Raw genomic sequence first — 27,647 nt, 5'->3', positions numbered from 1 at the left:
TGCTTCTTTTTGGATACTGTAAATTCTGTTGGCATAATGAAAATATTGTATATATACCGTAGTATGCACTTTAATACTGTATGCAAGCATCTTTACACAGGGGTTGTTTGTTATTAAATCAGTTATTATATAAATGGTAGAGACTGAGATTCGACATGAAACCGAGATCTCTTGAAAACGATTTGAACTGTAATGAATAATTATTTTATATATATATATATATATATATATATATATATATATATACACACACATACACACACACACACACACACACACATACATACATACACATATTAGGCGGCACGGTGACTGACTGGTTAGAGCGTCCGCCTGACAGTTCTGAGGACTGAGGTTCATCCCAGGCCCCGCCTGTGTGGAGTTTGCATGTTCTCCCCGTGCCGGCGTGGGTTTTCTCCAAGCACTCCAGTTTCCTCCCACATCCCAAAAACATGCATTGTAGGTTAATTGAAGACTCCAGATTGCCCGTAGGTGTGAATGTGAGTGCGAATGGGTGTTTGTTTGCATGTGCCCTGCGATTGGCTGGCAACCAGTTGAGGGTATACGCCGCCTCCGGCCCGATAATAGCTGGGATAGGCTCCAGCACGCCCGCGACCCTTGTGAGGAGAAGCGGCTCAGAAAATGGATGGATGGATATACATATTAAATGACTTGAAAGCCCTAAGTAATGGGTTCCAACTGTCTTTACAGCATTTTCTTTGTCATATCTTGTTGCTAGTTACTTGTGATCATAATCTACTTTTTTGATGAAACGTGCTTTTCATCCTCTTATTAAATAATTTGTATATGGGGCATACAGTTATCCCCCACTTAGAGGATTTATACCCTGGTGAAGGAGAAGATTTTGTGACCTTGGTCACTGTGTACAGTATATATGAATATTTAAAAAAATTCTCAATGAATTATGTTGAGTTGTTTTGTATGTTGGGAATAGTTGCAATAAGATGCAATAAATATTCTTAACTTAAATGTGTTAGTGTTTGTTTCAGATGAGCCACAGTTGTGATTACAGTTACTATTGATTTCCCTTAGAGTACAGAGAGTTTTTGCCCCCAGGTTTAAATACATGAACTTGCCATGTCAACACAAAACCAAGGCATGATAAATATTTCAACCAGGAGTGTGCTCTCTAGTTTGAGTGACCCCAGTGAAAACAGTAGAACATTCACATGATCACATCGGCAGGCGGCCCCAGTGTTCACTGCTCAGTACATGACTGGATACTGGGGGTGTTTGTTTGGTTGGTCATGAGTCATAAACAGTGGCAGTCCAAGCTCGAATCGCACCCTGCGTGAAACTCGCCTTTAGCGTCCCCTCAACCCCCCCAACCAACCACGTTTACACATGCACGCACGCACACCCCGATGAAAACTACTCTGAACATTTTATTTTCTAAAATATAATACAAAATTACATATTTAATTCAGCAACAGCAAGAAATAAGTAAATTAATAAAACAAACTGATCATTAAAACAAATCTTGCATTACATGATGAAAAAGAATTAAGGGAACCTAACTGCATTAATTTTGGCTTTTGTTTCCCAGCGCGCTTGCTTTCTTTTAAACACCACAAGGGCGTGCAAATATAATGATTGACATATCGCACAAAAGAAAACCATTTCACAAAGCAATTTTATTTTTAAATATTGCTGTGTTGAAAGCCAGAGCTTTATTTCGGTATAGTTTTGTTGATACAACTTTTTAATTGTTGAAGCATTTTGTTTTATCACATTTTAGTTTAGTTTTGTTGACTGCATAAACACTAAATAAAAAATATAACACTATTTTCAAAACATTACACTCAAGCGCAAAAATATTGCCTCAGATTTTTGGTGATTCTCTATGTTGACATTGACTTTGGTTATATGGAGAGAAATAAATTGCATTTTCATCAGGGTGCAGCAATGGTCGTCTACAGTATTTGGTGAATTTACGCATTGTACTGTATTTCTGCAGCTAAAGACTGGGCTTCAGAGTAAAGCTACCTCTGGGCCCTAGAGAGAAAGTTGGCCTCCTGCCTAACCTGGTAGTCATGCAAACGACCATTTGTTGGCAAATCATACCTAATGCCATACAGCCCACAGTGTTTTCATTGTATCATGCAAACCACCATTTCTTACACAATCAAACCTAACGCCACAAAGACCACAATGAAAATTGTGTGCTAAAAAAAGACAAAAAACTGTCAAAACTCAATACCACCTTGATAGAATACAGTCGTCAGCTCTGGGGTAACCCTTACAGGATGGTGAATGTGGTGTACACACATGCTTCCACTAGATGGTGCTATATTAAAGGATCCATAAATACAGACTGCTGTCAATCACTTACCACCAACAAGTACAAATAAAAGTAACTGGGTTCAAAAAGGCTTACTGCTGGACAATAGCTTGTTCATACTGGAATGGTCTTCTATATTTAGTTTCACTGTTCATTGGAACATCAGCATTTTTGACCGGGTACACTGGTTTAACCTCTTATTAGGAAACGCAAGGACAGAAGACATTTGAGGAGGGTGGACAAAAGGTTTGTTCTCTTCGTATTGACATGCTTATATCCACAAGGCATAATTAAGCTCAGTGAGTGATTTCTTCCCACTTTAGAAACAAATACTTTATAGTTTGTAATATTAATTTATTTAAATGTTGAGGTTTTGTACTGTTTACTGCATGGAAAAAGTCACACTTTGGTCAGACAATGAAAGACTCAGAGTGACAGACAAATCTAAATTAGTACAGTATTTGTGTTTTCATCAAGTGATGCACTCAGATTGTAAAACTGGATGAATACATTGCATTTTCTTCAACACCTATAAGATTCTCTGAAAGATAAAACAAGATCACAAGTCGGTTAAAATTTAGAAGCTGGAGCACAAGTCATGGACTACATTGACAAAAGAGTCTAACTGTGAATATGATCTTGCCCTGAACCCAAGGTGTGTGTGTGTGTGTGTGTGTGTGTGTGTGTGTGTGTGTGTGTTGACACAAATCCAAACAAAACGCACAGATTACAGAGTCAAAGAGTCTTCTTGCAAAATGACTCATGGCGTCTCTCCACTGTTACTCCTGCTACTGCTGTTTTCTTTGTACGGATCAATTCATGGATGCCTGCAGGATCCTGTCCAAGCCTACAGATTCACTGGAGCCGCGTGTCGTCTCACATACCCTGCAGCTGTAGTGTGTGAGTATAGACGTAGTTCACTTGTTGGCATTGTTTTTATTTTAAATACTTGTTTCCTTTCACTTATTATCTGACTTGAGGGATTATGCCTTAAGGTAATAATGATCCGTTTGGTTCCTCACTGTCAAAAGTATTAGTTATTTTTATTGGAGGAGTGGTTAGCACATCTGTTTTAAGGGAGGGGGGGGGGGGGGGTTAAACCGCAACCTCTGGCCTTCCTGTGAGGAGTTTGCTCTTACGTGGTTGTATCAATTTTCTCCTGGTTTGGTTTAATGAAGACTGATCTATCCTTAGGTGTGAATGTGAGTGTGAATGCTTGTTTGTCTATATGTGCCCTGCGATTGACTGGCAACCCATCCAGGGTATACCCAGCAACCCCCGGCTCGCTCCCGAAGTCAGTTAGGATAGGTTCCAGCTCACGCGAAATCCTAACATTAACTGGAAACTAAAATTGCAACATCAAACTTCAGTGCAGCACTTTAAATACGCCAATCCATCACTTTTAAATCGCTTGAAATTATTTTTATCTTTTGGGATTATGGTCTTTGTCATGTTTCCCCTTTTTTTTTGCTGTATAAAAATACTAGGTGGATTGACAATACTTATAAATGAGTTTTACTATTTTTATACTCTGAAAAGTGAGCTGCATTAGATGATTGAGTTTTATAATTAAAATGTGTGTCCTGGCGAGTTTTTCTATTGGAAAATCCCGTTCCTGTCTGTATGCATGTGCAGATGAAGGACTGAGTGGTGATGTGTGATATGCTTCTGATCAGGACTGCTATAATCTCGTTTTTTATACAGTGAATGAGAAAACCACCAAAGTGATAGAGGCAGCATTTCAGCATGCCAGATATCCAGGTGTTAAAGCAGAGAATACAGTGCTCTTCATTGGCAAAGTATCATATGGCCTTGAAAAGTGAGTAAATGTGCAACCCCGATTCCAATGAAGTTGGGACGTTGTGTTAAACATAAATAAAAACAGAATACAATGATTTGCAAATCATGTTCAACCTATATTTAATTGAATACACTACAAAACAAGATATTGAATGTTCAAACTGATAAATGTGATTGTTTTTAGCGAATAATCATAAACTTAGAATTTTATGGCTGGAACATGTTCCAAAAAAGCTGGGACAGGTGGGTGACATGATTGGGTAGAAAAGAGCGTCCCTGAATTGCTCAGTCATTCATAAGCAAAGATGGGGCGAGGTTCACATCTTTGTGAACAAGTGCGTGAGAAAATAGTCCAACAGTTTAAGGACAATGTTCCTCAACGTACTTCTTCTTCTTCTTCTTTTCCTTTCGGCTTGTCCCGTTAGGGGTCGCCACAGCGCGTCATCCTTTTCCATGAGAGCCTATCTCCTGCATCCTCCTCTCGAACACCAACTGCCATCATGTCTTCCCTCACGACATCCATCAACCTTCTCTTTGGTCTTCCTCTAGCTCTCTTGCCTGGCAGCTCCATCCTCATCATCCTTCTACCAATATACTCACTCTCTCTCCTCTGGACGTGTCCAAACCATTGAAGTCTGCTCTCTCTAACTTTGTCTCCAAAACATCGAACCTTGGCTGTCCCTCTGATGAGCTCATTTCTAATTTTATCCAACCTGGTCACTCCGAGAGCGAACCTCAACATCTTCATTTCCGCCACCTCCAGCTCTGCTTCCTGTTTTCTCTTCAGTGCCACTGTCTCTAATCCATACATCATGGCTGGCCTCACCACTGTTTTATAAACTTTGCCCTTCATCCTAGCAGAGACTCTTCTGTCACATAAGACACCTGACACCTTCCTCCACCCGTTCCAACCTGCTTGGACCCGTTTCTTCACTTCCTGACCACACTCACCATTGCTCTGGACGGTTGACCCCAAGTATTTAAAGTCCTCTACCTTTGCCATCTCTTCTCCCTGTAGCCTCATTCTTCCCCCACCACCCCTCTCATTCATGCACATATATTCTGTTTTACTTCGGCTAATCTTCATTCCTCTTCTTTCCAGTGCATGCCTCCATCTTTCTAACTGTTCCTCCAGCTGCTCCCTGCTTTCACTGCAGATCACAATGTCATCTGCAAACATCATGGTCCACGGGGATTCCAGTCTAACCTCATCTGTCAGCCTATCCATCACCACTGCAAAAAGGAAGGGGCTCAGGGCTGATCCCTGATGCAGTCCCACGTCCACCTTAAATTCTTCTGTCACACCGACAGCACACCTCACCGCTGTGCTGCTGCCCTCGTACATGTCCTGTATTATTCTAACATACTTCTCTGCCACTCCAGACTTCCGCATGCAGTACCACAGTTCCTCTCTGGGGACTCTGTCATAGGCTTTCTCTAGATCTACAAAGACACAATGTAGCTCCTTCTGACCTTCTCTGTACTTTTCCATCAACATCCTCAAGGCAAATAATGCATCTGTGGTACTCTTTCTAGGCATGAAACCATACTGTTGCTCGCAAATACTCACTTCTGTCCTGAGTCTAGCCTCCACTACTCTTTCCCATAACTTCATTGTGTGGCTCATCAACTTTATTCCTCTATAGTTGCCACAGCTCTGCACATCACCTTTGTTCTTAAAAATGGGCACCAGTACACTTTTCCTCCATTCCTCAGGCATCTTCTCACGCACTAGAATTCTATTGAACAAGCTGGTCAAAAACTCCACAGCCACCTCTCCTAGATGCTTCCATACCTCCACAGGAATGTCATCAGGACCAACTGCCTTTCCATTTTTCATTCTCTTTAATACCTTTCTAACTTCCCCCTTATTAATCATTGCCACTTCCTGGTCCACCACACTTGCCTCTTCTACTCTCCCTTCTCTATCATTTTCCTCATTCATCAACTCCTCGAAGTATTCTTTCCATCTACCTAGCACACTGCTGGCACCAGTCAACATATTTCCATCTCTATCCTTAATCACCCTAACCTGCTGCACATCCTTCCCATCTATATCCCTCTGTCTGGCCAGCCTGTATAGATCCTTTTCTCCTTCTTTAGTGTCCAACCTGCCATACATGTCATCATATGCCTCTTGTTTTGCCTTTGCCACCTCTACCTTTGCCCTGTGTCGCATCTCAATGTATTCCTTTCGCCTCTCCTCGGTCCTCTCAGTGTCCCACTTCTTCTTAGCTAACCGTTTTCCTTGTATGATTTCCTGTACTGTGAGGTTCCACCACCAAGTCTCCTTCTCTCCTTTCCTGCCAGAAGATACACCAAGTACTCGCCTGCCTGCTTCTCTGATCACCTTGGCTGCAGTGGTCCAGTCTTCTGGAAGCTCTTCCCGTCCACCGAGAGCCTGTATCACCTCTTCCCGAAAAGCTGCACAACACTCGTCCTGTCTCAGCTTCCACCACATGGTTCTCTTCTCTGCCTTTGTCTTCCTCATTTTCCTCCCCACCACCAGAGTCATCTTACACAACACCATCCTATGCTGTCTAGCCACACTCTCCCCTACCACTACCTTACAGTTGGTAACCTCCTTCAGATTACATCGTATGCACAAGATGTAATCCACCTGTGTGCTTCTACCTCCGCTCTTGTAGGTCACCCTATGTTCGTGCCTCTTCTGGAAAAAAGTGTTCACTACAGCCATTTGCATCCTTGTTGCAAAGTCTACCACCATCTGTCCCTCCAAGTTCCTTTCCTGGATACCGTACTTACCCATCACTTCTTCATCACCCTTATTACCTTCACCAACATGTCCATTACAATCTGCACCAATTACGACTCTCTCTCTGTCTGGGATGCTCAGAACTACATCATCTAGCTCCTTCCAGAATTTCTCTTTCACCTCTAGGTCACATCCTACCTGTGGGGCATAGCCACTAATCACATTACACATAACACCCTCAATTTCAAATTTCAGCCTCATCACTCGATCTGATACTCTTTTCACCTCCAAGACATTCTTAGCCAACTCTTCTTTTAAAATAACCCCGACTCCATTTCTCTTCCCATCTACACCATGGTAAAATAATTTAAACCCTCCCCCTAAACTTCTAGCCTTACTGCCTTTCCACCTGGTCTCCTGGACACACAATATATCAACCTTTCTCCTAATCATCATGTCAACCAACTCCCGAGATTTTCCTGTCATAGTCCCAACATTCAAAGTCCCCACATTCAGTTCTAGGCTCTGTGTTTTCCTCTTCTCTTTCTGCCGAAGAACCCGCTTTCCACCTCTTCTTCTTCTTCTTCTTTGACTTTGACTTCGACCCACAGTAGCTGAATTTCCAACAGCGCCCTGCAGGTTGACGGCGCCGGTGGCGGACGTTGTTAACCCGGGCCACGACCGATCCGGTATGGAATTCTTTGGATGAACGCTCATATTTGTTTGGCAAGGTTTTAAGCCGGATGCCCTTCCTGACGCAACCCTCTGCATTTATCCGGGCTTGGGACCGGCCTACAGTTTGCACTGACTTGTGCCCCCCCATAGGGCTGCATTCCATAGGGCTGCATTTGTTCCTCAACGTACAATTGGAAGGAATTTAGGGATTTCATCATCTACGGTCCATAATATCATCAAAAGGTTCAGAGAATCTGGAGAAATCACTGCACGTAAGCGGCAAGGTCGAAAACCAACATTGAATGCCCGTGACCTTCGGGCGGCACTGCATCAAAAACCGACATCAATGAGTAAAGGATATCACCACATGGGCTCAGGAACACTTCAGAAAACCAATGTCAGTAAATACAGTTCGGCGCTACATCCGTAAGTGCAACCTGAAACTCTACTATGCAAAGCAAAAGCTATTTATCAACAACACCCAGAAACGCCGCCGGCTTCTCTGGGCCCGAGCTCATCTAAGATGGACTGATACAAAGTGGAAAAGTGTTCTGTGGTCCGACATTTCAAATTGTTTTTGGAAATTGTGGACATCGTGTCCTCCGGGCCAAAGAGGAAAGGATCCATCCGGACAACGTCCCAACTTCATTGGAATTGGGGTTGTATAACATACACACAGTTGGTAAATTAAATGCCTTTAAATCATGTGGTGTTTCTGCCTCTATTTTCAGTTTGGAAATTCACAACCTGACAATTGGTCAGAGCTCCTTTGAGCTTCGTCCGGGTGAAGGCATCTCCATGGAGATAAGCAATGTATCCGCAGTCTTCACAGGGACCATACATTATGGATATGGCAGTTGGCTGTGAGTGTGTCTGTAAAATTAAATTCATCAAATAAAATCATTGATGTGTCCAATAATTATATTCAATTTCTTACCCAGTGTTTGTATTTCTAATAATTCGTGCAAAATATATAAAATCCTTTTGTTCAAATACAGTTTAGAGAGCAAACGTGAGCAACAAAACACACTTCAACGAGGCTTCCATCTCCTCACTCACATAAGTGCAAATGCATTGTTTTTTCAGAAAATATAAATACATTTGATTTTGTTTCATCTAGAGTCAATATTGCTCAATCAATTGATTTTGAGATTGAGTCACAGACTGACCTTGGAATCAACCCCAAACTTTGTAAGTATGTTATTATTCAAACTGTGTCAGCTTTGATTCAAAAACAACTGAAATTTGTGAATCTGAGCATATTATTATTGTTTTTTAAATTTATATTGACCGTCTTGTCTCAGATTGTGGTAAGGGGAAGGTAGCAGCAGACACATCATCTTGTTACTTGAACTTTGACAAGCTGCATTTACACCTGCATGGAGCGAGAGAGTGAGTTACGATAGTAAATACTCTTTAATAAAGTTTAATAACAGTCAGGTTGGGAGCTGAATAATCTCTGCTCACATTGTGTGTGTGTGTGCGCGCGCGCGTGTGTGTGTGCGCGTGTGTGTGTACGCATTCAGACCAAACTGGCTCAAGAGGCTCTTCACTGACTTCATCACGTTTACTGTCAAACTAGTCATCAAGGGACAGGTAAGGGCTAAATCCAATCATCTTTAAATTCTGATATAATCATCAAAATCATAGCCACAATATTGTTCTTCTGTTAAAAAAAAATGTTGGGTTTTCTTCGAATGTAGATTTGTAAGGAGATCAACAAAGTGGCAAACATATTAGCCGACTTCATACAGGAGAGAGCAGGTGGGTTCAACTTGCAGTACTTGAACTACTACCTCTACCTGAACTACTACCGCTTTGTACTTTTTCAATAATTTTTTTGAACATTCGAAACTTGCCAATATGTCAACAAACCTCGAACTAACTAACTCTCTCTCTAACCTCTAAAAAAAATTGCAGGGTTAACAAAGTGGGGCTTAAAGTGCCATAGCCAAAAGTGATTGTATTATAGCCATTGGCCAATTATTGTCTCTTTTGTTTTTCATCTTTCTGTTTAGGTCTGTAAATCAAACGGTGAAGCGCGGTCAAACAGAAACTGATTATGGTCACAAAATTTAGAATTCCCCCTCCCCCAAAATCAGCAAAGGGCCGATTATTGGGTGCATCCAACAAAATTATCCTAAACCAGTGATTCTCAGTGTGGCACAAGTACCACTGGTGGTATGCGGGATCCCTCTAGTGGTATGCGAAAGAATCACTGCCTAACTATAGTTCAGTTGCATTTAACTTTTTAGGAAAATACATTTTTATTTTGTTTAAGAACTGTTTGTTTTTTCAACTTTTAATTGGGTAACATTTTTTATTTACCTTTCTGTGTGGTACAAGTTCATTGAATTATTTTCAGTACACTTTTTATACTTTCCTGTATTTAAGCACAGTGTCAATATGCAAACTGCATAATGTTACAGTGGCTTACAATAATATTAAATATAGGCTACCAATCAAAAGTTTTGAAACAAAGTTCTCACGATATTTACTGTCTCCTAACATTTTACTGGTAGTGTATTTCTTGGGCGGCACGGTGGTCGACTGGTTAGCACATCCGCCTCACAGTTCTTATTTATTGATTTATTTATAAACCTGCTCTGTCCAGCTGCATGGCTTTGCAGAATGTTGGATCCGTACGCCTTTGTGGTGGAACAGTTTTGCTGTGCAACAGGGGAGTTGGAAATACACTGCTTATTTTTAAATTTTTGTAATTATTCTTATGGTTATTGAAAATGCAGCAGGACATAAAAGGGTTTTGAGGGACAGAGTGGACAAGGGGACTAGGGGTGAAAACCACAGCAGAATAATAGTGAGACAGTCTAGATATTTGAACACAAGTAACATTACAACAGTCATTTGTAGATTGGTGGGTGGGGGGGGGGGGGGGGGGACACATCCAGTGAGGACATGCAATAACTAGCCAAGAGAACAAGATAAGACAGAAAGGACAGAAAAGGGCAGGACATGGTGTGGGAAAATGAGCAAGGCAGTGCTACTGTCGAGTGGTGCAGTGGGATTCTTTTTTAGTGTCTAAACACATGTAAGAACCTGTGAGTTGTTAGTATAACCTATGTTGTTATTAGTGATCCCAGCATTAGTAATTGAAGTCTATAGTGTTTCGATCAAACTTATTAGTGACTGAACACCATATCACATGCATGTTAGTCAACTGGTGTACGGAGTTTCTGAGCCGGCACATCGAGGAACAGTGAGCTCGAGGGAGGGGGGTCGAGCAGGGGACCCATCCAGGGGGACGCCACCGACCCCCAGGACCCAGGAAAGTCCCAAACCTGACCGAAGGGGAGGGGCACGGGCACCGGACCACCGCCCCCCCAAACCCCTTCCGCCATCCAGCGAGCCCCACCGCTATCACAGCCCCCATCACCCCCGGGGTCCCCAGCCACCAACAGGCCCCAACGCAGGAGCCAGCAGCCTCCCAAAAAACAGTCATAACCCGCCAAAGCAAGCCCAAGTTAAGTGCCCGTCATGAGCAAGGATGGGCGAGGGTTCCAAGAGACGGAAGAGGAAGGCGGGGCGCACCCCTCCGCGGCCCGACAAACAAAGGAGGATGGGGAGCGCAGGCCCCAGGAGTCTAACCAAGATAAATGTGAAAACCCACCACCCACCTTATTACTATGGTTACCAGGTCCCTGACTGGCAACTATTGTCCCTGTACTGTGATTGTATTTGTTGGGGTGTTGTGCATTCAAATTGGCGAAACTGGTGGGGGTGAGGCGAGACGGTCACAGGGCACAAGGATATGCAAATGTATGTAGTGCATTTAAAATCTGCGGGAGAGAAGCATGGCGGGCCAGAGAGCAGGCCGGACACCTGGCCAAGTGTCCTCCCCAGCCCGACCCTGCCCCTCCCCCACAGACGGGTGTATAATGCATTAAAACTGGAGGAACGGCAGAGCAGTGAAGGGGACGGGGCGCGACCATACCAGAAACCAATGCAGATGTGTCAGCCCCCGGCCCGGCGCCTGCCGCACCATGCCTGGTGCGAGTCCACCAGTGGACCCTGAATGAGATATGTGTGTGCGGAGTATGTACAGTGTGAGTATTATAAAATTTCCAGAGTGTGTTAAGTAAGAGGTTAGACTCCCGCGAGTCCAGCCCAGCCCGACCGGCAGCCGACAGGAGCCTGTGGCAGACCAGAGAGAAAAGGGGGGGACCCCCTCCCCACCCTACAGAGGTTGACTGGGACACGACCTCCGTGATTGTGATGTGAAACCAATAACCAGTTAGGAAGTGACCTGAAGCTCATTCTATAATCACTTGTCAAAAATGGAAGGGCATCTTTATGAAGGCAAATATGTCGATGTGACCCACTTCACCCTGGTGCTCCAGTAGAACTCAAAGAAGGACTGGAGATGGAGGTGTGGTAAGACTCGCATTGGAATTTAAAATGGCGTGTCTTAAAGTGCAAAAACAAGGACTGGCAATACATGCAAAAATTCTCACATTGGATGCGGTTTGGTGCGGCAATACCTGGCCCGTGTGATTACTGGAACGGATATAGTGCCAGGAGGCGGCAATTCTGGGAAGGGGCGTAAAGCCACCTGCGCATATAAACTATAGTTATTTAGCCAATATAAATGCCCAAAATACAACTTGCATCACTGAGATAATGTAGTCTCTTGATGTGCTTTCAGAGCAGTTCCTCAGTGACGGTGACATCACAGTAGATATCGGTGTGACCGCTGCGCCCACCATCACTGCTAACTACATAGAATCATACCACAAGGTAAGCAGTATTCGTATATTCAAAACACCCTGACCTATGCAGGCAGTCAAAATCCAGCACATCGAACAGATAAAACTTCAATCTAAGGAAAAATGCTTTAAACAGAACCAAGACTGTCTGCCTTGACCGTTTCGCTTGACCGAGGATGGATGGACAGAAGATAGAGGGAGAGACAAAGTGTGCGTTTTGAAACAAACATGCATACAGATATTGCAGATATGTTTGCTTCTGTCATTTCACCTGTATTTAACCACGTAAGTTAATTGAGAACCTTTTCACATTTATGATTTCATCACCAAGCGGCAGTCATAACAGAGACATTAACAATATTGTAAATGATAAATTACACGCATTCATAAAAGCGCAAACAACTGTAAAAGCGATTATGTCGTAAAATACCAAACCCAGAAAGTGGCAATGAATCCCACAGCTGTCAGAAAACGACGCAGAATTCAATATCTTAGTGATTGTTTTAAGTTACTAATTATTTCGTTTACCATTTGTTTTTCTTCTTTTCTCCATCTTCCAGGGGCTCACCAACTATAATGACTCTTCTGCTGTCATTAGTGATTCAACTTTCAACCCCAGGCAGCTGACTGACAACAGGATGCTCTATTTTTGGATCTCAGGTCAGCATTTTCCGTAATATGATAAAATATAGTGTGCATACCTCATAAAATACTAAGTATTAAAAGATGACGTTAGCTGGCGGTGTTGCTGAATTAGTATGTAAATTGTCATTTATAAGCTGCCATGTTGAACAAAAAGAGCTACTGACCATCTTGTTAAAAATAATGATCATTTTTACGGTTACGGTAACAGACTTTATTTCTCAAAAATGCATACTTAATGCACTCCCTCCTTAAGATTGTTTTCGGTACTGTTTTTGGAAAGTGATGAAATGATAAAACGTATTGTTACTCTTAGACCGCGTCTTAAACCCTTTGATGACAGCTGCCCACCAAGATGGTCGCTTCCGGCTCAACATCACTGGAGCAGAGTTGATTGTAAACAAACACCTCAGATTGATTCATATCCACCATGATGTACAAAAACACAACTTAGCAGAAATACGTCAAATAGCATTAAGAACGCTTATGAATTTGATTTCAGGAACTTTTCAAGACAAACGTCTCGACAACCATGCCTGACTTTTTTAAAAAGGTATTGTGGACCATATATTATTCACTCCCAAGAACAAACATACGGAAGCGTATTGCATTCACTTGTAACACAGGTAGAAAAAAAATAGTCAGAAAAACAGAAAAAAAAAAGTCAGAAAAACAGAAAAAAATTGTCAAAAAAACAGGTGGGAAAAAATTTTGTCAGAAAAACAGGTGGAAAAAAATCGTCAGAAAAACTGAAAAAAAATAGTCAGAAAAACAGGTGGAAAAAATTCGTCAGAAAAACAGAAAAAAAATAGTCAGAAAAACAGGTGGGAAAGAAATTAGTCAGAAAAACAGGAAAAAATAGTCAGAAAAACAGGTGGGGAAAAAAATTAGTCAGAAAAACAGAAAAAAATAGTCAGAAAAACAGGTGGAAAAATTCTTTGTCAGAAAAACAGAAAAAAATAGTCAGAAAAACAGGTGGGAAAAAAATTAGTCAGAAAAACAGGAAAAAATAGTCAGAAAAACAGGTGGGAAAAAATTTGTCAGAAAAACAGAAAAAAATTGTCAGAAAAACAGGTGGGAAAAAATTTTGTCAGAAAAACAGAAAAAAATAGTCAGAAAAACAGAAAAAAAATAGTCAGAAAAACAGGTGGGAATAAAATTTGTCAGAAAAACAGAAAAAAATAGTCAAAAACAAAGCCCTGAAAAAAATTATACTATAAATTATATATATATATATTTTTTTTAATCCAAGTGGATGCAATATGCTTCCGTATAAACGCATACAAAGTATGCATATAAACACTTTGGTTTCTTCCAGCCTGGAGATAATTACAAACTGCCTTGCTGTGTGTGTTTGTGTGTCAAGTGCCTTTCAGAAACAAGTTATTCCGAATTACACGTGTGGAGTTCGTCTGTGCCCCGCATGAACACTTCCACCTCTGGGACAACTGTCTGGGCTGAGGCCTCTGGCCAGCTGCGGTGTGAACGTCAAGAAACGCTCTTCTTTCAAACGGTGAGACTGTGTGAAAATTGAGTTTCGAAATGATAAATAATGCATTTTCAAAGTAATGGGTACTCGAGCATTACTTTAACAAAGACGAGAGGGGCAATTTGCAATCAACAATATTTGCTGAATAGGAAACATTTACCTATTCGAGCATTATCCTCATCTACATGCGACATACTTGTATCAGCGATGAGTGAATATGATTTTTCTTTGAAGTCGTTTATTAGAGTATAATAACCAATGTGCCAGAAGTAGTGAAAGCAGGATAATTTTGGTCTAATTTCGTTACTTCACTAAAAAGTGATTCTGTATTATTGACATCGATGGAACGATATAATGTACACTTAAAAATATCTTTTTGTGGAGAAAATCAGGAAAAATCACACTCAACAAATATTTAGATCGTTTTGAAGCTCTGCTAAAAGCATTTTAATTAGCCATTATGAAATCACATTTTATGACTGAAACAATACTTGAGCTCATTGGTGACATTAAAGTGAACCGCTGAAAAACAATTGCATGGAAAAGATGAGCTTTTTTTAAAATATATGATTCTTTGATTATCTTATCAAGTTTGTCATACATTATGCATATGTGCTTAGTACGTCTGCATCATAGTCCCTTCGTGCTTGCACGGATTTTCTCCAGGTACTTGGGCTTCCTCCCACATTCCCAAAACTTTCACGTTAGGTTGAATGAAGACTCTAAATGGGCCAAAGGTGTGGATGTGTGAATTTGTCTATGTGCCCTGCGTTTAACTGCTTGCAGGTTCATGGTGTTGTACGCCATCTCCTGGATGGGATCCACCTCACCTTTGGCCCTGTACAGGATAAGCGGTAGAAAATTGATGTTGTACTAGGCTCATAAAATACAGTAATATTGGTCTAATTCTATTTGTTGAAGTAAGACTGGAGAAGTAGTTGTTGTAGTTGTACAATAACCTGTTGACAAAAGTACAACACTCACTATTCTATACATAAGATCAGGAGTGACAAACTCGTTGTAGTTCAGGGGCAATCTACAGCCTAATTTGATGTCAAGTGGGCCAGACTAGAAAAATCATGTTTTGTTGTAACCAATATCATACTCATAATTTCTATAAATAACAGTAAATTGGTGTTAGCTTTTTGTTTTGATCCCAATTAATACAAGTACAATAGGAAAATCTTAATATTTAATACCCTATCTTTTTACAGAACATTGGAAACACGGTCCAATTTTGAAAATGTGCAGTTTGCTTCGGTTTATCATCGTGTGTGCATTATAACTGATTACAGTGATTGTACACAAAGGCGCAAAACTTTTCAGTCACACGTATTTGGAACCGCAGGATGCAATATTGCACTAAAAATGTAGTCAACTTATAAACATCTAGGAATTATTTTCACTCCATTTTCTACATGTGCATAATGATTCTCAAAACCAAAATGTAGTAAAAACGTGATTGTGGTTGTGTAACAACCTGAATACTCTCCCCATTGATCATAGTGTCAGTGGATTGCTGACTTTGTCAAGTTTATGGACATTTCTTTGGTCCTATTGGTGTTTACAATTTAGTGTGACTTATTGTACCATTTAAAATAAATAAATAAATAAATAAGTCACTGGGAAAAATGTCTGCAGGAATCTGAGGTTGCGTAATGTTGAAAGCAGATGAAAAGTCCTCAAATAGAATTTTAGCAAAGGTCTTTGGTTTCCAAAACTGTGAGTGCAAAATGTGCACCATTATCCAAAAAACCTGTACAACTCATCCATCCATCCATTTTCTTTTTCCTCCTTATCCTCACTAGGGTCGCGGCCTGCTGGAGCCTTAACCCAGCTATCTTCGGGCGAGAGGCGGGGTACACACTGAACCGGTCGCCAGCCAATCGCAGGGCACATATAAAACTCAATTTTAAAAAAATACAATGTTTTTAGAGAGGGGAAGTGAAAAAAAAAGAGATAACATGGTTGCACAAGTGCACCTGCCCTCTTATAAATGGGGATGTGGCTGTGTTTAGAATTCATCAATTAACATTCAAACTCAACTTAAATGGGAGTCAACACAAAATTGCCATTTAAAATGCCTCTGATTTCCTTTGATTGACATTTATGTAGTCACATCTTACGACACAACCTGCAAAGAGCTTCCGCAGCTTCAGAGGGATCTCATTGTTCAAAGTTATTAGTCAGAAGAAGGGTACAAATAATTCCAAACCTTCAATGTCATATATCATATGTCAAATTCTCCCAAGGACTCAAATGCCCATCAGATACCAAAACATTTTGGGTGGAATTGAGGAGACAGAGGGTCATTTGTATTTTTTTAAATATTGATGAATGAAGAAAAAATGGGCTTCAGCAAATAGGGGACTTTTTTCATCCAGGACAACAGGGTAGGTGCCGAGTGCCACTTGCGTTTTATGTGTGCACATGCCTCCACTGTATTGCACCTCTTTACCAGACGTTCCAGGCACTTTTTGACCAGTGACCAGATATTGGATGTGACCCACCAAGCCAGTGACGTGGTCATTGAAGTGTCATGGGGGAGAAAAGTGTTTAAAATCTCTTCTAGCAGTTCAAGCGTACAATAATAAGACAAGTCCATGGTTATCTATAGTACAGCGTGGGCTCAGATGCAACAAAGGAGGGGTCGATCAACAATCTTTTTATTCCACTTATGATAGATCACCGGCGAACGTAATCACGCAAAAATAACAACAAACTTAGATGTCTGCTCAACCTGCTTTCCTCTATACGCGTTTTTCTTTCGTACCTCATGCCCACCACCTTGGTTTTCTCATTCAATCACAAGTCAGGACTCAGCCGAGACACACTCACTCACACCTCACAGACTGACGGGAATTTTATAACTTTTAACCCAACATATACAGTAATTGCACAGTCGCTTCACTACATTTTTCACTTTCAAATACATCCCGCTGGCCGGAATCAACACCCTGGTGGCCATGTTTGGCCCCCGGAGCGGATGTTTGATAACATATGTTTCTCTGATTAATGTGTTTATCATAATGTTCCTGTTGTTTGTTTCTTCTGCAGTTCATCACCACTACTGTCACAGCTTCTTATGCCAACAAACACGTCTTACTGCACAGCAAACCTTTAGAGTAAGACCATTCTCATTCTTTTTTATTAAGAACAAACAAATTATATCTCAATGGGATGCACTGGATTCAGGCTACTATCTAGTGTCCTCCAATGCATGAGAAAATCGAGGGGGTATTGTACATTGTTGTATATGATAATGCATTTTTATTGTTTGAAATTTACCTGAAGTTGAGTTTAAATGGGTCATGTGGCCCAGTCTTCAAGAACTGAGGCACAAAGGAAAACATTTAGAATTTTGCGCCCACCTCGGATGCCAGACACTCATCTGTGATCATTTATTTATTCCTCCAGGATTGTTGTACTACATGCTGATTTATACCAAAATCCTCTGGTAAGTGGATTGTGCTGATGTCATCCCATATTCTCTTCACAACCACTCGTCATTTTCATGTCTAGGGGATGCCTTTGTTAAAACAGACATATTGTACATTTTTGTCTTTGTTCTTGATAACAGGTCTCTCACAATCTTCAAAGTACACAAAAGAATCAAGTAAAATTACAGCAAGCCCACTCACTGACAGTTAAAGCCTTTTCGATTGTCACTCGTGGAGGCAGCACATACCTCCAAATTACTCTTGTCAATTAGTGTGCGGAACCATGCATCTGACGCATGTATCGACAAACACAAATGCGCCCGCCACACGTCGACAGCTTAGTCAAACATTGGAGTTTGTCCCAGCAATCACAAGCAAACGCTGATAACACTGTTAACTAATGCTAATCAGTGCAGCTCTACTTTTGGCTTTGACACTTTTTAGTGCTGACGTGTCGTCTGGCAGTTGGACCCTGGCTGTCACTAAAAGGCAGCTGCTAAGCTTAGCTGCCATGTCTAGGATAGTGAAAATCAGCATGGGACAGTTTGTATGGAAATGTAAAATTGAAAATGTCTCGCTTACAACGCAAGATTTACTTTCTTGTGTAATATCACACTTGATGGGTGAGTAGCAACTCCAAAGACTAAAGGGCATGTAAGCAATTACAGTATACAGTAAATGTTTACATTCCCTTCAATGTATTGTACGCAGCAATTTTATAATTCAAAACAGTTTTTATGTCAGATTTATATAATTCACAGTGCATCCTTTAGTTCCAGGCAAACTGTAAAATTTTAAAAAGTTCCCTTGGAAATGTTTCAGTTTTTCCAATAATTTTGCAGCTATTTTGTGTAAAATTTTAAAAAGTTCCCTTGGAAATGTTTCAGTTTTCCCAATAATTTTGCAGCTATTTTCCACACGTGTACAACCCTACATTGTTTATGAAATTATTCATGTCAAGAGTCTGGAGTGTATGTTTCATTGAACAATCTCATATGCTGGCAGCTGTGTTAATCTTTAGTATGAAACTCATGTCCACTAATGTCCTCATGAGGAACAAAACTGTACATTTTTGGATTCTGAGTAATTATGGACAATCATGCAATTATCTCAACCAAATATTTAATTTACTGATTGATCATTTTAGAAAGATCAAGCGCAACTGGATTTCATACAAGAAACCGTGACGAAGATAGGCCTCCCCAAGGTGTTGTCTGGTAAGAACCCAATACATGATAATTTTTGCATGGTCATGGACAACCACAATTGTATCTCACCACACATCCACCAATTTGATACTGTATGTTACTTATATGTAGTGTAAAATGTTTAGTCTAGTCATTTGCTAAGTGAGTGCAATGTTTACCATCCTTCCATTGCAACATACTCCATCATCATTCTGTGAATAACCAAAACATTTAAAAACTTTGACTACCCTAATGTCTGCCACAACATCCTGCCGTGGCCCAATGGTTAAGATCATCGCCTGCCACCGTGGGGGACCTAGGTTCAAAACCCCGACTGGACCACCGCCAACATCCCCCGGACTCACGGCTGTGGTGTCCTTGAGCAAGACACTGATACCCCAAAAATGCTCCCCGGGCGCTTCAGCTGCCCCCTGCTCCAGTGTGTTCCACTAACATGTGTATGTGTTCACTGTGATGGGTTAAATGCAGAGAACAAATTTCGTGTGCATGCATGCATGTTCATGACAATAAAAGATGATTCTTCTTCAAATGGTTTATGTAGGTCGTAGGAGGGGTCCCTCCCACAGCCATCATAGGCCAATGTGACCAGCTTGTACCACCTGATTGGCTGGTACAAGTGTCAGTCCAAAAGTCTCGAGGCAGTCGGTCATGTTCAGGTGTTCAATCATTCAATTACCATGCATGGAAGGAACTCAAAGACAACACCCAAAATAATGTAAACTAAACCAAACAGTCAAGCATTGAAACAAACATTTAATACATAACAAACAAATTCCATAATTTCTCGTGTATAATGCGCAGCCATGTATAAGACGAACCCCCAAAGTGGACCTAAAAATTCTGGAAAACCCTTCCACCCATGTATAATGCATTTTTACAATCCATGATTTTGCTTCTACCCATATGATCAAAACATAAAGTATTATCTGTATTTTGTTAGGTTTTTCTTTCAAATAATTATTCTGAGGTTAAGCACTTTATTTGAACACGTAATAGTTTTTTTTAAATTAAAGTGCTTTAATTTTGAAATGCACATCCCTACTTTTATTTAGTAAAATAGAATGTTTGATTACCGAGGCAGAATTTGTAAGAATTTATACAATTCTTTAAAGAAAAGATGAAGGACCAGGCGAAACAGATTGAATTTTATTTTAATGGGATTAAAATTAAACTGTCAAGCATTTCAGAAAAGCATTATCATTGAACAAAAGATAACCATAAAGAAATTAATGATGGTTGTTGTTCAGTCGGCGGCACGGTGGCCGACTGGTTAGAGCGTCAGCCTCACAGTTCTGAGGACCCGGATTCAATCCCCGGTCCCGCCTGTGTGGAGTTTGCATGTTCTCCCCGTTAAAAAACAAAACAATATTTCACAAATTCTGCCAGGGAATGTAAACTTATAGGCACAACTGTACATATATGCAGTCATACGTACACCTCTGTCATATTGGAATGAAAGTGTAGGCTACACCTTTTTCATAACCACTAGATGGCGTTGGCATTTTGGAATGAAAGTGCACACCTTTTTCATAACCACTCGGTGGCGGCATACATTTATAAAATGTGAACGTGTTTTCCCGTTTGCCCCTATACCTATGTATAATGCGCACTATTGACTTTTGACAATTTCTTAGGGGGGGGGGGGGAAATACGCATTATACACGAGAAATTACAGTAGTCAAAACACAACTGAACCACTCAACTGATAAATCACAGCACAACAATTACATCTGAGTTGAATGGACAGTGGTCCTCTTCTATGGTTGCTGCTCTAGTACTTGAAACGGAGATAACCAGGCTGTTGGACAAACAGGGAGCATACTTATTTGACATCTACAACCCACAAGTGCTTTCTCGGGATGTAAGTATCACTTTAATGGATTTTTGTCATTTGCCATTTGTTGCACATTTCTTACACTTATTGTTATTCCCTTTTGCTCAGGGATTTGTGATAATACAGATGGACTTTGGTTTTCCTCATCACCTCCTTGTTGACTTCCTCAAAATGACACTACAGCAAACAGGCAAACTTCAACAATAAAGAATCAAATCTGACAAACGTTTGAGCACCTTTTACCTCACCCCCATTCCACAAGTAACACTGTAATTTATATACAGTGTTATATTTATTTATGTGTGTGACTGTGTGGATATAATTACTCTATCAGAGTTTTCCCTGTCTGAGAACATTCGTCAGCGGGCGGGTTGAAGTCCAGAAAAATTTACATATTACTTATTTGGATGTCCCTCCTCTGGACACCACTGGGTTAGACAACACCAGCCATCCACAGGAAAAGAAAAAAGATGGCTCCTACCCACTAAATGGAGAATTTCAGCTTCTTCCCTCTGTACAGGCAGTTTGTACCCTCAGCCTTTAAAACATTGAACGCTACACAGTAATTAGGATACTGTTGATCCTAGGTTTGTACTGAATTTTTAACTAATGACCAGGGTGGCACGACTGGTGAGCACATCTGCCTCACAGTTCTGAGGACCGGGGTTCAAATTCTGCTTCGCCTGTGTGGAGTTTGCATGTTCTCCCAGTGCATGCGTGGCTTTTCTCCGAGTACTCCAGTGTTAGACTTGACATCTTGAGGGCAAGAAAGACTGTGTTTATATGTTATAAAACCCCAATTCCAATGAAGTTGGGACGTTGTGTTAAACATAAATAAAAACAGAATACAATGATTTGCAAATCACGTTCAAACTATATTTAATTGAATACACTACAAAGACATTTAATGTTCAAACTGATATACTTGATTGTTTTTAGCAAATAATCATTAACTTAGAATTTTATGGCTGCAAAACGTGCCAAAAAAGCTGGGACAGGTGGCAAAAAAGACTGAGAAATTTGAGGAACATCCTTTACACATTGATGTCGGTTTTTGATGCAGTGCCGCCGGAGGGATCGAAGGTCATAGGAATTCAATGTTGGTTTTCGGCCTTTCCGCTTACATGCAGTGATGTAGGTGGAATTCTATCCCATTCTTGCTTGATGTACAGCTTCAGCTGTTCAACAGTCCGGGGTCTCCGTTGTCGTATTTTACGCTTCATAATGAGCCACACATTTTCAATGGGAGACAGGTTGGACTGCAAGGCAGGCCAGTCTCGTACCCGCACTCTTTTACTATGAAGCCACGCTGTTGTAACACATGCAGAATGTGGTTTGATATTGTCTTGCTAAAATAAGCAGGGGCGTCCATGAAAAAGACATTGCTTGGATGGCAGCATATGTTTCTCCAAAACCTGTATGTACCTTTCAGAATTCGTGGCGCCTTCACAGATGTGTAAGTTACCCATGCCATTAGCACTAACACAGCCCCATACCATCACAGATGAACTTTGCGTCCATAACAGTCCGGATGGTTCTTTTCCTCTTTGGCCCGGAGGACACGACGTCCACAATTTCCCCAAAATATTTGAAATGTGTACTCGTTGGACCACAGAACACTTTTCCACTTTGCATCAGTCCATCTTATATGAGCTCGGGCCCAGAGAAGCCGGCTGCGTTTCTGGTTGTTGTTGATAAATGGCTTTTGCTTTGTATAGTAGAGTTTCAAATTGCACTTACGGATGTAGCGCCGAACTGTATTTACTGGCATTGGTTTTCTGAAGTGTTCCTGAGCCCATGTGGTGATATCCTTTACACATTGATGTCGGTTGTTGATGCAGTGCCGCCTGAGGGATCGAAGGTCACGGGCATTCAATGTTGGTTTTCGGCCTTGTCGCTTCCATGCAGTGATTTCTCCAGATTCTCTGAACCTTTTGATGATACTATGGACCGTAGATGATGAAATCCCTAAATTCCTTGCAATTGTACGTTGAGGAACATTTTCCTTAAACTGTTCGACTATTTTCTCACGCACTTGTTCACAAAGAGGTGAACCTCGCCCCATCTTTGCTTGTGAATGACTGAGCAATTCAGGGAAGCTCCTTTCTACCCAATCATGGCACCCACCTGTTCCCAATTAGCCTGTTCACCTGTGGGATGTTCCAAACAGGTGTTTGATGAGCATTCCTCAACTTTCTCAGTCTTTTTTGCCACCTGTCCCAGCTTTTTTGGAACGTGTTGCAGCCATAAAATTCAAAGTTAATGATAATTTCCTAAAAACAATCAAGCTTATCAGTTTGAACATTAAATATCTTGTCTTTGTAGTGTATTCAATTAAATATAGTTTGAACGTGATTTGCAAATCATTGTATTCTTTTTTTATTTATGTTTAACACAACATCCCAACTTCATTGGAACTGGGGTTGTACAATAGTCAAGGGCTCTATTGCTGGGGCAAATAGTAGTGGGTTGATAACCCTGACAAATCCCCCTTAGGAAAATGAAATTTCAATACTTTTTGGTGTTTGTAATTACAGCGGCCTTGGGTGTTGTAAGTAGATAAAAGTTGAACTCAAGAAATACAGTATTTATTGTATTCTTTGTCTACTGTTTGCCAGGTGCTGAGGGCATCAGAGCGCCAGCTGTCCCCTGGTGGTGGTTCCTTTATTTTCCCACTTATTTTTGTTTGCTGTCTCACGGGTGCTCTTTTGGACCCTCCCTTTGAAATTACCGTTGTCGTGGTAAATTCCTCAATCCTGTCGATAATTTGTTGGTTGGCAGGTCTTCTTCCACTACTTTGTTTTATTTTAGTCAGCTAAATGTTTGAATTAATTTGTGTAAGAAAATATTTGAACTCTGGAACACGTCCTGTGGACTTTTCTCAAACCGCGTCACCTTCTTTTCTAAATAAGTGTTTTATTCCTGAGGTGGAAGTCCCCAGGTGGCATTTTGCCCCCTTTTAAAAAAATTTTTTTTTTTAACTATAGTCCACATTGCCACACAAGGAATTTATATTTTACATTTGTAAAATTTTTACATTTGTTCCCTTCAATATATTGTACTCAGCAATTTTATCATTCAAAACAGTTTCTGTTTTTAGGGGGGAATTGTCAGATTTATATAAATCACTGCGCATCCTTTAGTTCCATGCAAACACAACAATGCAGGGCCGTGCCACTCAAACCAAATGTTATTATATCTATTCAAGATTCATGTTCTCATCGTGGTTTTTATTTGTTATTTTTTTTAAAAGTGTTTTTCCAATCATTTTGCAGGTATTTTACACCCCTTTTACAACCCTACATTGTTCATGAAATTGTACATGTCAAGATTCTGGAATGTATGTTTCATCTAACAATCTGATATGCTGACTGCTGTGTTAATATTTAGGATGAAACTCATGTCCACAAATGTTCTCATGAGGAACAAACATGTACAACTTTGGATTCTGTGTAATTATGGACAATCATGCAATTAACTCAACCAAATGTTGAATTTACTGATTTATTTTTTTAAAGTATTTTGAGTTGAATGGACTGTTGTCCTGGTGGTTTGCTCTTCGAATACTTGAAACAGAGATAACCAGGCTGATGGACAAACAGGAAAGATACTTATTTGACATCGACAACCACAAGTGCTTCCTCGGGATGTACAGTAATTGTCACTTTCATGGATTTTGTCATTAGCCCTTTTTTTTTTTTTTTTTGCACATTTCTTACATGTATTTTGAATCCCTTTTGCTCAGGGATTTTTGATAATGCAGAACGACTTTGGTTTCCCTCATCACCTCCCTGTTGACTTCCTCAAGATGACACTACAGCAAACAGGCGAACGAACTTCAACAATAAAGTTCGGGAACCTTCTCCTTGACCCCCATCCCACAAGTAACACTGTAATTTATATGCAGTATTATGTTGATTTGTGTGTGTGGATATACACTAATTAGTACAGTATGTCAGATTTTTCCCTGTCGTTCGTCAGCGGGTGGGTTGGAGGCGTAGATATGTATTAATTATTTGGATGCTCCCCCTTTTTTGGGTGCCTACCGCCCCGTCGCCACTCCCCCTGCATGCCATTGGGTCATGCCATTGGGAGTACCCGGAAACCCCGAGCAAGCATGTGGAGAACATGCAAACTCCACACAGGAAGGCCTGAAATTCAGAATCTCTCAACTGTGAGTCATGCGTGCTAACCACTATTGCACTGTCCTACCTGTTCCATATTATTCTTAAATACAATATGACATATAATATATGTAATCTGTTTTTTCTTTGCACAAAAGCAAATAAAAAAAAAAAAAGATTTCTTTTTTTTTTTGTCTTTCTATCAGATTTTCTTGTTGAACCAATTGAGGGACCACAAATGTTAATCAACCGCTAGGTGGCGTAGTTGTGTTAGTCTTTGTGCACTGTTGTCAATGGACATTTCAGTTTAGCTCACATTACTTGCATTCTCTGGCCATCTGACACTGCCCCACCAGGTAGCGCTCCTTTCTCATTTAATGCGACCTTAAGCTTTTATTATTTACATTTTTTTTTCTCATCGAATGCGACCTTAAACTTTTTTGATTTATGTTTCTCATTTGATGCGACGTTAAGCTTTTATTTTTTATTTATTTATTTACGCCAAGCGTTGTAGACTGTGGACAGAGGAATGACAGTCAGTGCTAAAAAGTAAAGAATATCAGTTATATCAGTGGCCTGATATTTGATTTGATATAGTTTTTTGTGTGTGTGTATTTTACTGTACTGTAATGTAGTTTATTACTATGCTGATTGCTGATTGAATGCATTTTACTATTGTGTAGTAGTTTTAGCATACTTTTAGCATATTATAATGTAGTTTTATATTCTACTATGCTGATTTTGTGTCTTGCATCACTGTGTAATGTAGTTTTAGCATCTTGATTATTTGTATTTTATTTTATTTTTTTGTCCTGATTATCCTTTTCATGTGCAAACCCAAATCGGGACAAGGTGTGAAAACTAGCATTAGCGCTAAACCCTCTGTACAACGCATCAGTTGCATATTTGGCTCCGTAACTGTTAAATTGTATCGTCCCTATTCAAATAAAGTCTCTTCATTCAAGTGAGAGAGACGACTGGTTCCATTTTCTTGTCTCATCTAATCTTTCTGCCCGTGTGTTACTTCCCAACGGGTGAATTTTCAGCTATATTTGCTTTAATATTCATCTTTTCGCAAACGTGAGTGATATCATGCATGCTGTGGTTGCGACATCAACGATCTCGGTGCCCTTGTGCTGGTCAAGCATCTGTAACCGGTTCAAAGAACATGTCCAATAAGAGGTCATTTGCAAAGTGACAGTGTGAAGGGAGCTGTGGTGTATTTTGATTGGAAAAGAAGGTTTGGTTACTTACGGTTGGTTTTCTGTCCAGGGCCACAGAGCCATGAGCTCCTACTTTCCAACAGTCTCGTATTTAGCCTCACAGTCCTCTTTGTCTGAGAGAACATTCCTCTACGCCGGATTTTTGGCACTGGGTGCGTGGCACCAGATGCTACACGCCAAACAATTCTTTGGTGCAAGGTCAAGATGGCCAAGAGGACAACTGATAATTCAGGTCACACTTAAATCAATTCTGCTCCCTATTTTCAGACAGCCGAGTGTGTGAGACTAGCATATTGATTTTTTTCCTCCCCAATTGTGCGATTGGGAAGTTATAATCAACCCTATTAACCCTTATTCACCAAAAAATAAATTTCAATATTAATGCTGAAAGGATTACACTGAAAAAAAAGGTAATTTGAATTTACTTAAAGGTAGAGTAGGTAGAATACCACGTCAGATATATTACCTTTGTTTTGTCTTGAGAGCTGTCCTATTAATTATTTTCAACTTTTAATTAAAACTAATTTAGTGGCACAACATGGGGCCAGAAGGGGCGTGAGTTTTCAAAAGATTTAATAATATTCTCGTGTCAGGTCACACAGGAAGTTTAAACATAAATGACAAAGTTTTGGTTTTTTTAAACAGCTAACCGCACCGTTAATTCTAAAATGTATATCAGTTGAACATAATTGAAATGTGTTAAACTAACAGATTGTTTGATTATTGTTTAAGAAGAGAGGAGGGAAATACCACATTTTAATCATGTGCAACCTAAAGTTGAATACTTTTTTTTTTTTTGTGAGTGTGTGTACAAGTATGTTTTGTGTACAAGACTTTGATCTCAAGTAGGTTGACCTCTTGGAGAGTTCAGAAGCTTACCTTAAAACAAACAAGTGACACATGACTTGTACTAATCAGTTGAAATGCTGGTTCTTGTAAAGCAAAGTCTGATTTGGATGGTTTGGCAGTTTGCTAATAATGTGACATCCTAGCAACAGGCCAGCACGGGAGTCACTATAATGCGGCCATCAATAATTGCTGTAATTATGGTAAATACTTGCACGGTGGTCAGTTTCACTATCACTCTGGCTGCATCTGACGAAACGACGAGAACAACTGCAGACAGGACACATGGATGTAAACAAGCAACGTGTCTGGGCAGATACCCCAGCTGATCATTTCAACTATTTAGCCTCGCATCCCTCTCTGTCTGCGATATCATTCCTCAACGTCACATTCTTGCACCCCGTCTGTCTGTGTGTCAGCAGATGCTATGTGCCAACTCAGTCCTTGTTTACTTGTCAAGATGCCCAAAAGGGCACATAGTTCAGATCACAATTAGAAAGTAAATTCTGCTCACCATACATGCAATGGCCAGATTTGTTGTGATTGTGATAATATAACCACAAACCTTTATTTGCTTTGGCTTTACTTCAAGATGGAAAAAGAAAGAAATGGGTCCTCTTAAGT

At 40.5% G+C, this 27,647-nt stretch overlaps 1 protein-coding gene across 6 annotated transcripts; it reads left to right on the top strand.

Annotated features, from left to right (window-relative positions):
• The first annotated feature begins 11 nt into the window (after window positions 1–11).
• cetp (cholesteryl ester transfer protein, plasma) lies at window positions 12–21,735 on the top strand. Of its 6 annotated transcripts, none has more exons than XR_009788586.1 (18): window positions 12–2,548; window positions 3,029–3,202; window positions 4,007–4,121; window positions 8,225–8,356; window positions 8,614–8,684; window positions 8,798–8,885; window positions 9,020–9,089; window positions 9,197–9,257; window positions 12,157–12,248; window positions 12,778–12,877; window positions 13,176–13,255; window positions 13,362–13,412; window positions 14,226–14,372; window positions 17,406–17,473; window positions 17,766–17,805; window positions 18,936–19,005; window positions 19,267–19,433; window positions 19,538–20,758. XR_009788586.1 is itself a non-coding variant. In XM_061773765.1 (18 exons), exons 2-18 carry the CDS (start codon window positions 3,058–3,060, stop codon window positions 21,035–21,037), a joined length of 1,515 nt encoding a protein of 504 aa, XP_061629749.1. In that variant the 5' UTR covers window positions 12–2,548; window positions 3,029–3,057; the 3' UTR covers window positions 21,038–21,731. The 6 variants fall into 6 exon arrangements, 4 of the variants coding, with proteins under 4 accessions (XP_061629749.1, XP_061629751.1, XP_061629750.1 ...); XM_061773765.1 differs by lacking the exons at window positions 19,267–19,433; window positions 19,538–20,758 and adding exons at window positions 20,772–20,857; window positions 20,939–21,731; XR_009788587.1 differs by lacking the exons at window positions 17,766–17,805; window positions 19,267–19,433; window positions 19,538–20,758 and adding exons at window positions 20,772–20,857; window positions 20,939–20,990.
• Window positions 21,736–27,647: the final 5,912 nt, after the last annotated feature.

This window comes from Phyllopteryx taeniolatus, chromosome 5, assembly GCF_024500385.1.
Source record: "Phyllopteryx taeniolatus isolate TA_2022b chromosome 5, UOR_Ptae_1.2, whole genome shotgun sequence".
Classification (NCBI taxonomy): Eukaryota; Metazoa; Chordata; class Actinopteri; order Syngnathiformes; family Syngnathidae; genus Phyllopteryx; species Phyllopteryx taeniolatus.
Note: the sequence above shows the minus strand (reverse complement) of the source record. Positions and strands in the feature narration are given on the sequence as shown.

What these genes read in the sequence shown, in the direction of transcription:
- cetp (XM_061773765.1), top strand. Translation starts at nt 3,058, where the DNA reads ATGACTCATGGCGTCTCTCCACTGTTACTCCTGCTACTGCTGTTTTCT. An exon ending in ACATAGAATCATACCACAAG is followed by an intron (nt 12,249 to 12,777) that starts GTAAGCAGTATT and finishes TCCATCTTCCAG; the next exon opens with GGGCTCACCAACTATAATGA. An exon ending in CCTCCCCAAGGTGTTGTCTG is followed by an intron (nt 19,006 to 20,771) that starts GTAAGAACCCAA and finishes TTGCTGCTCTAG; the next exon opens with TACTTGAAACGGAGATAACC.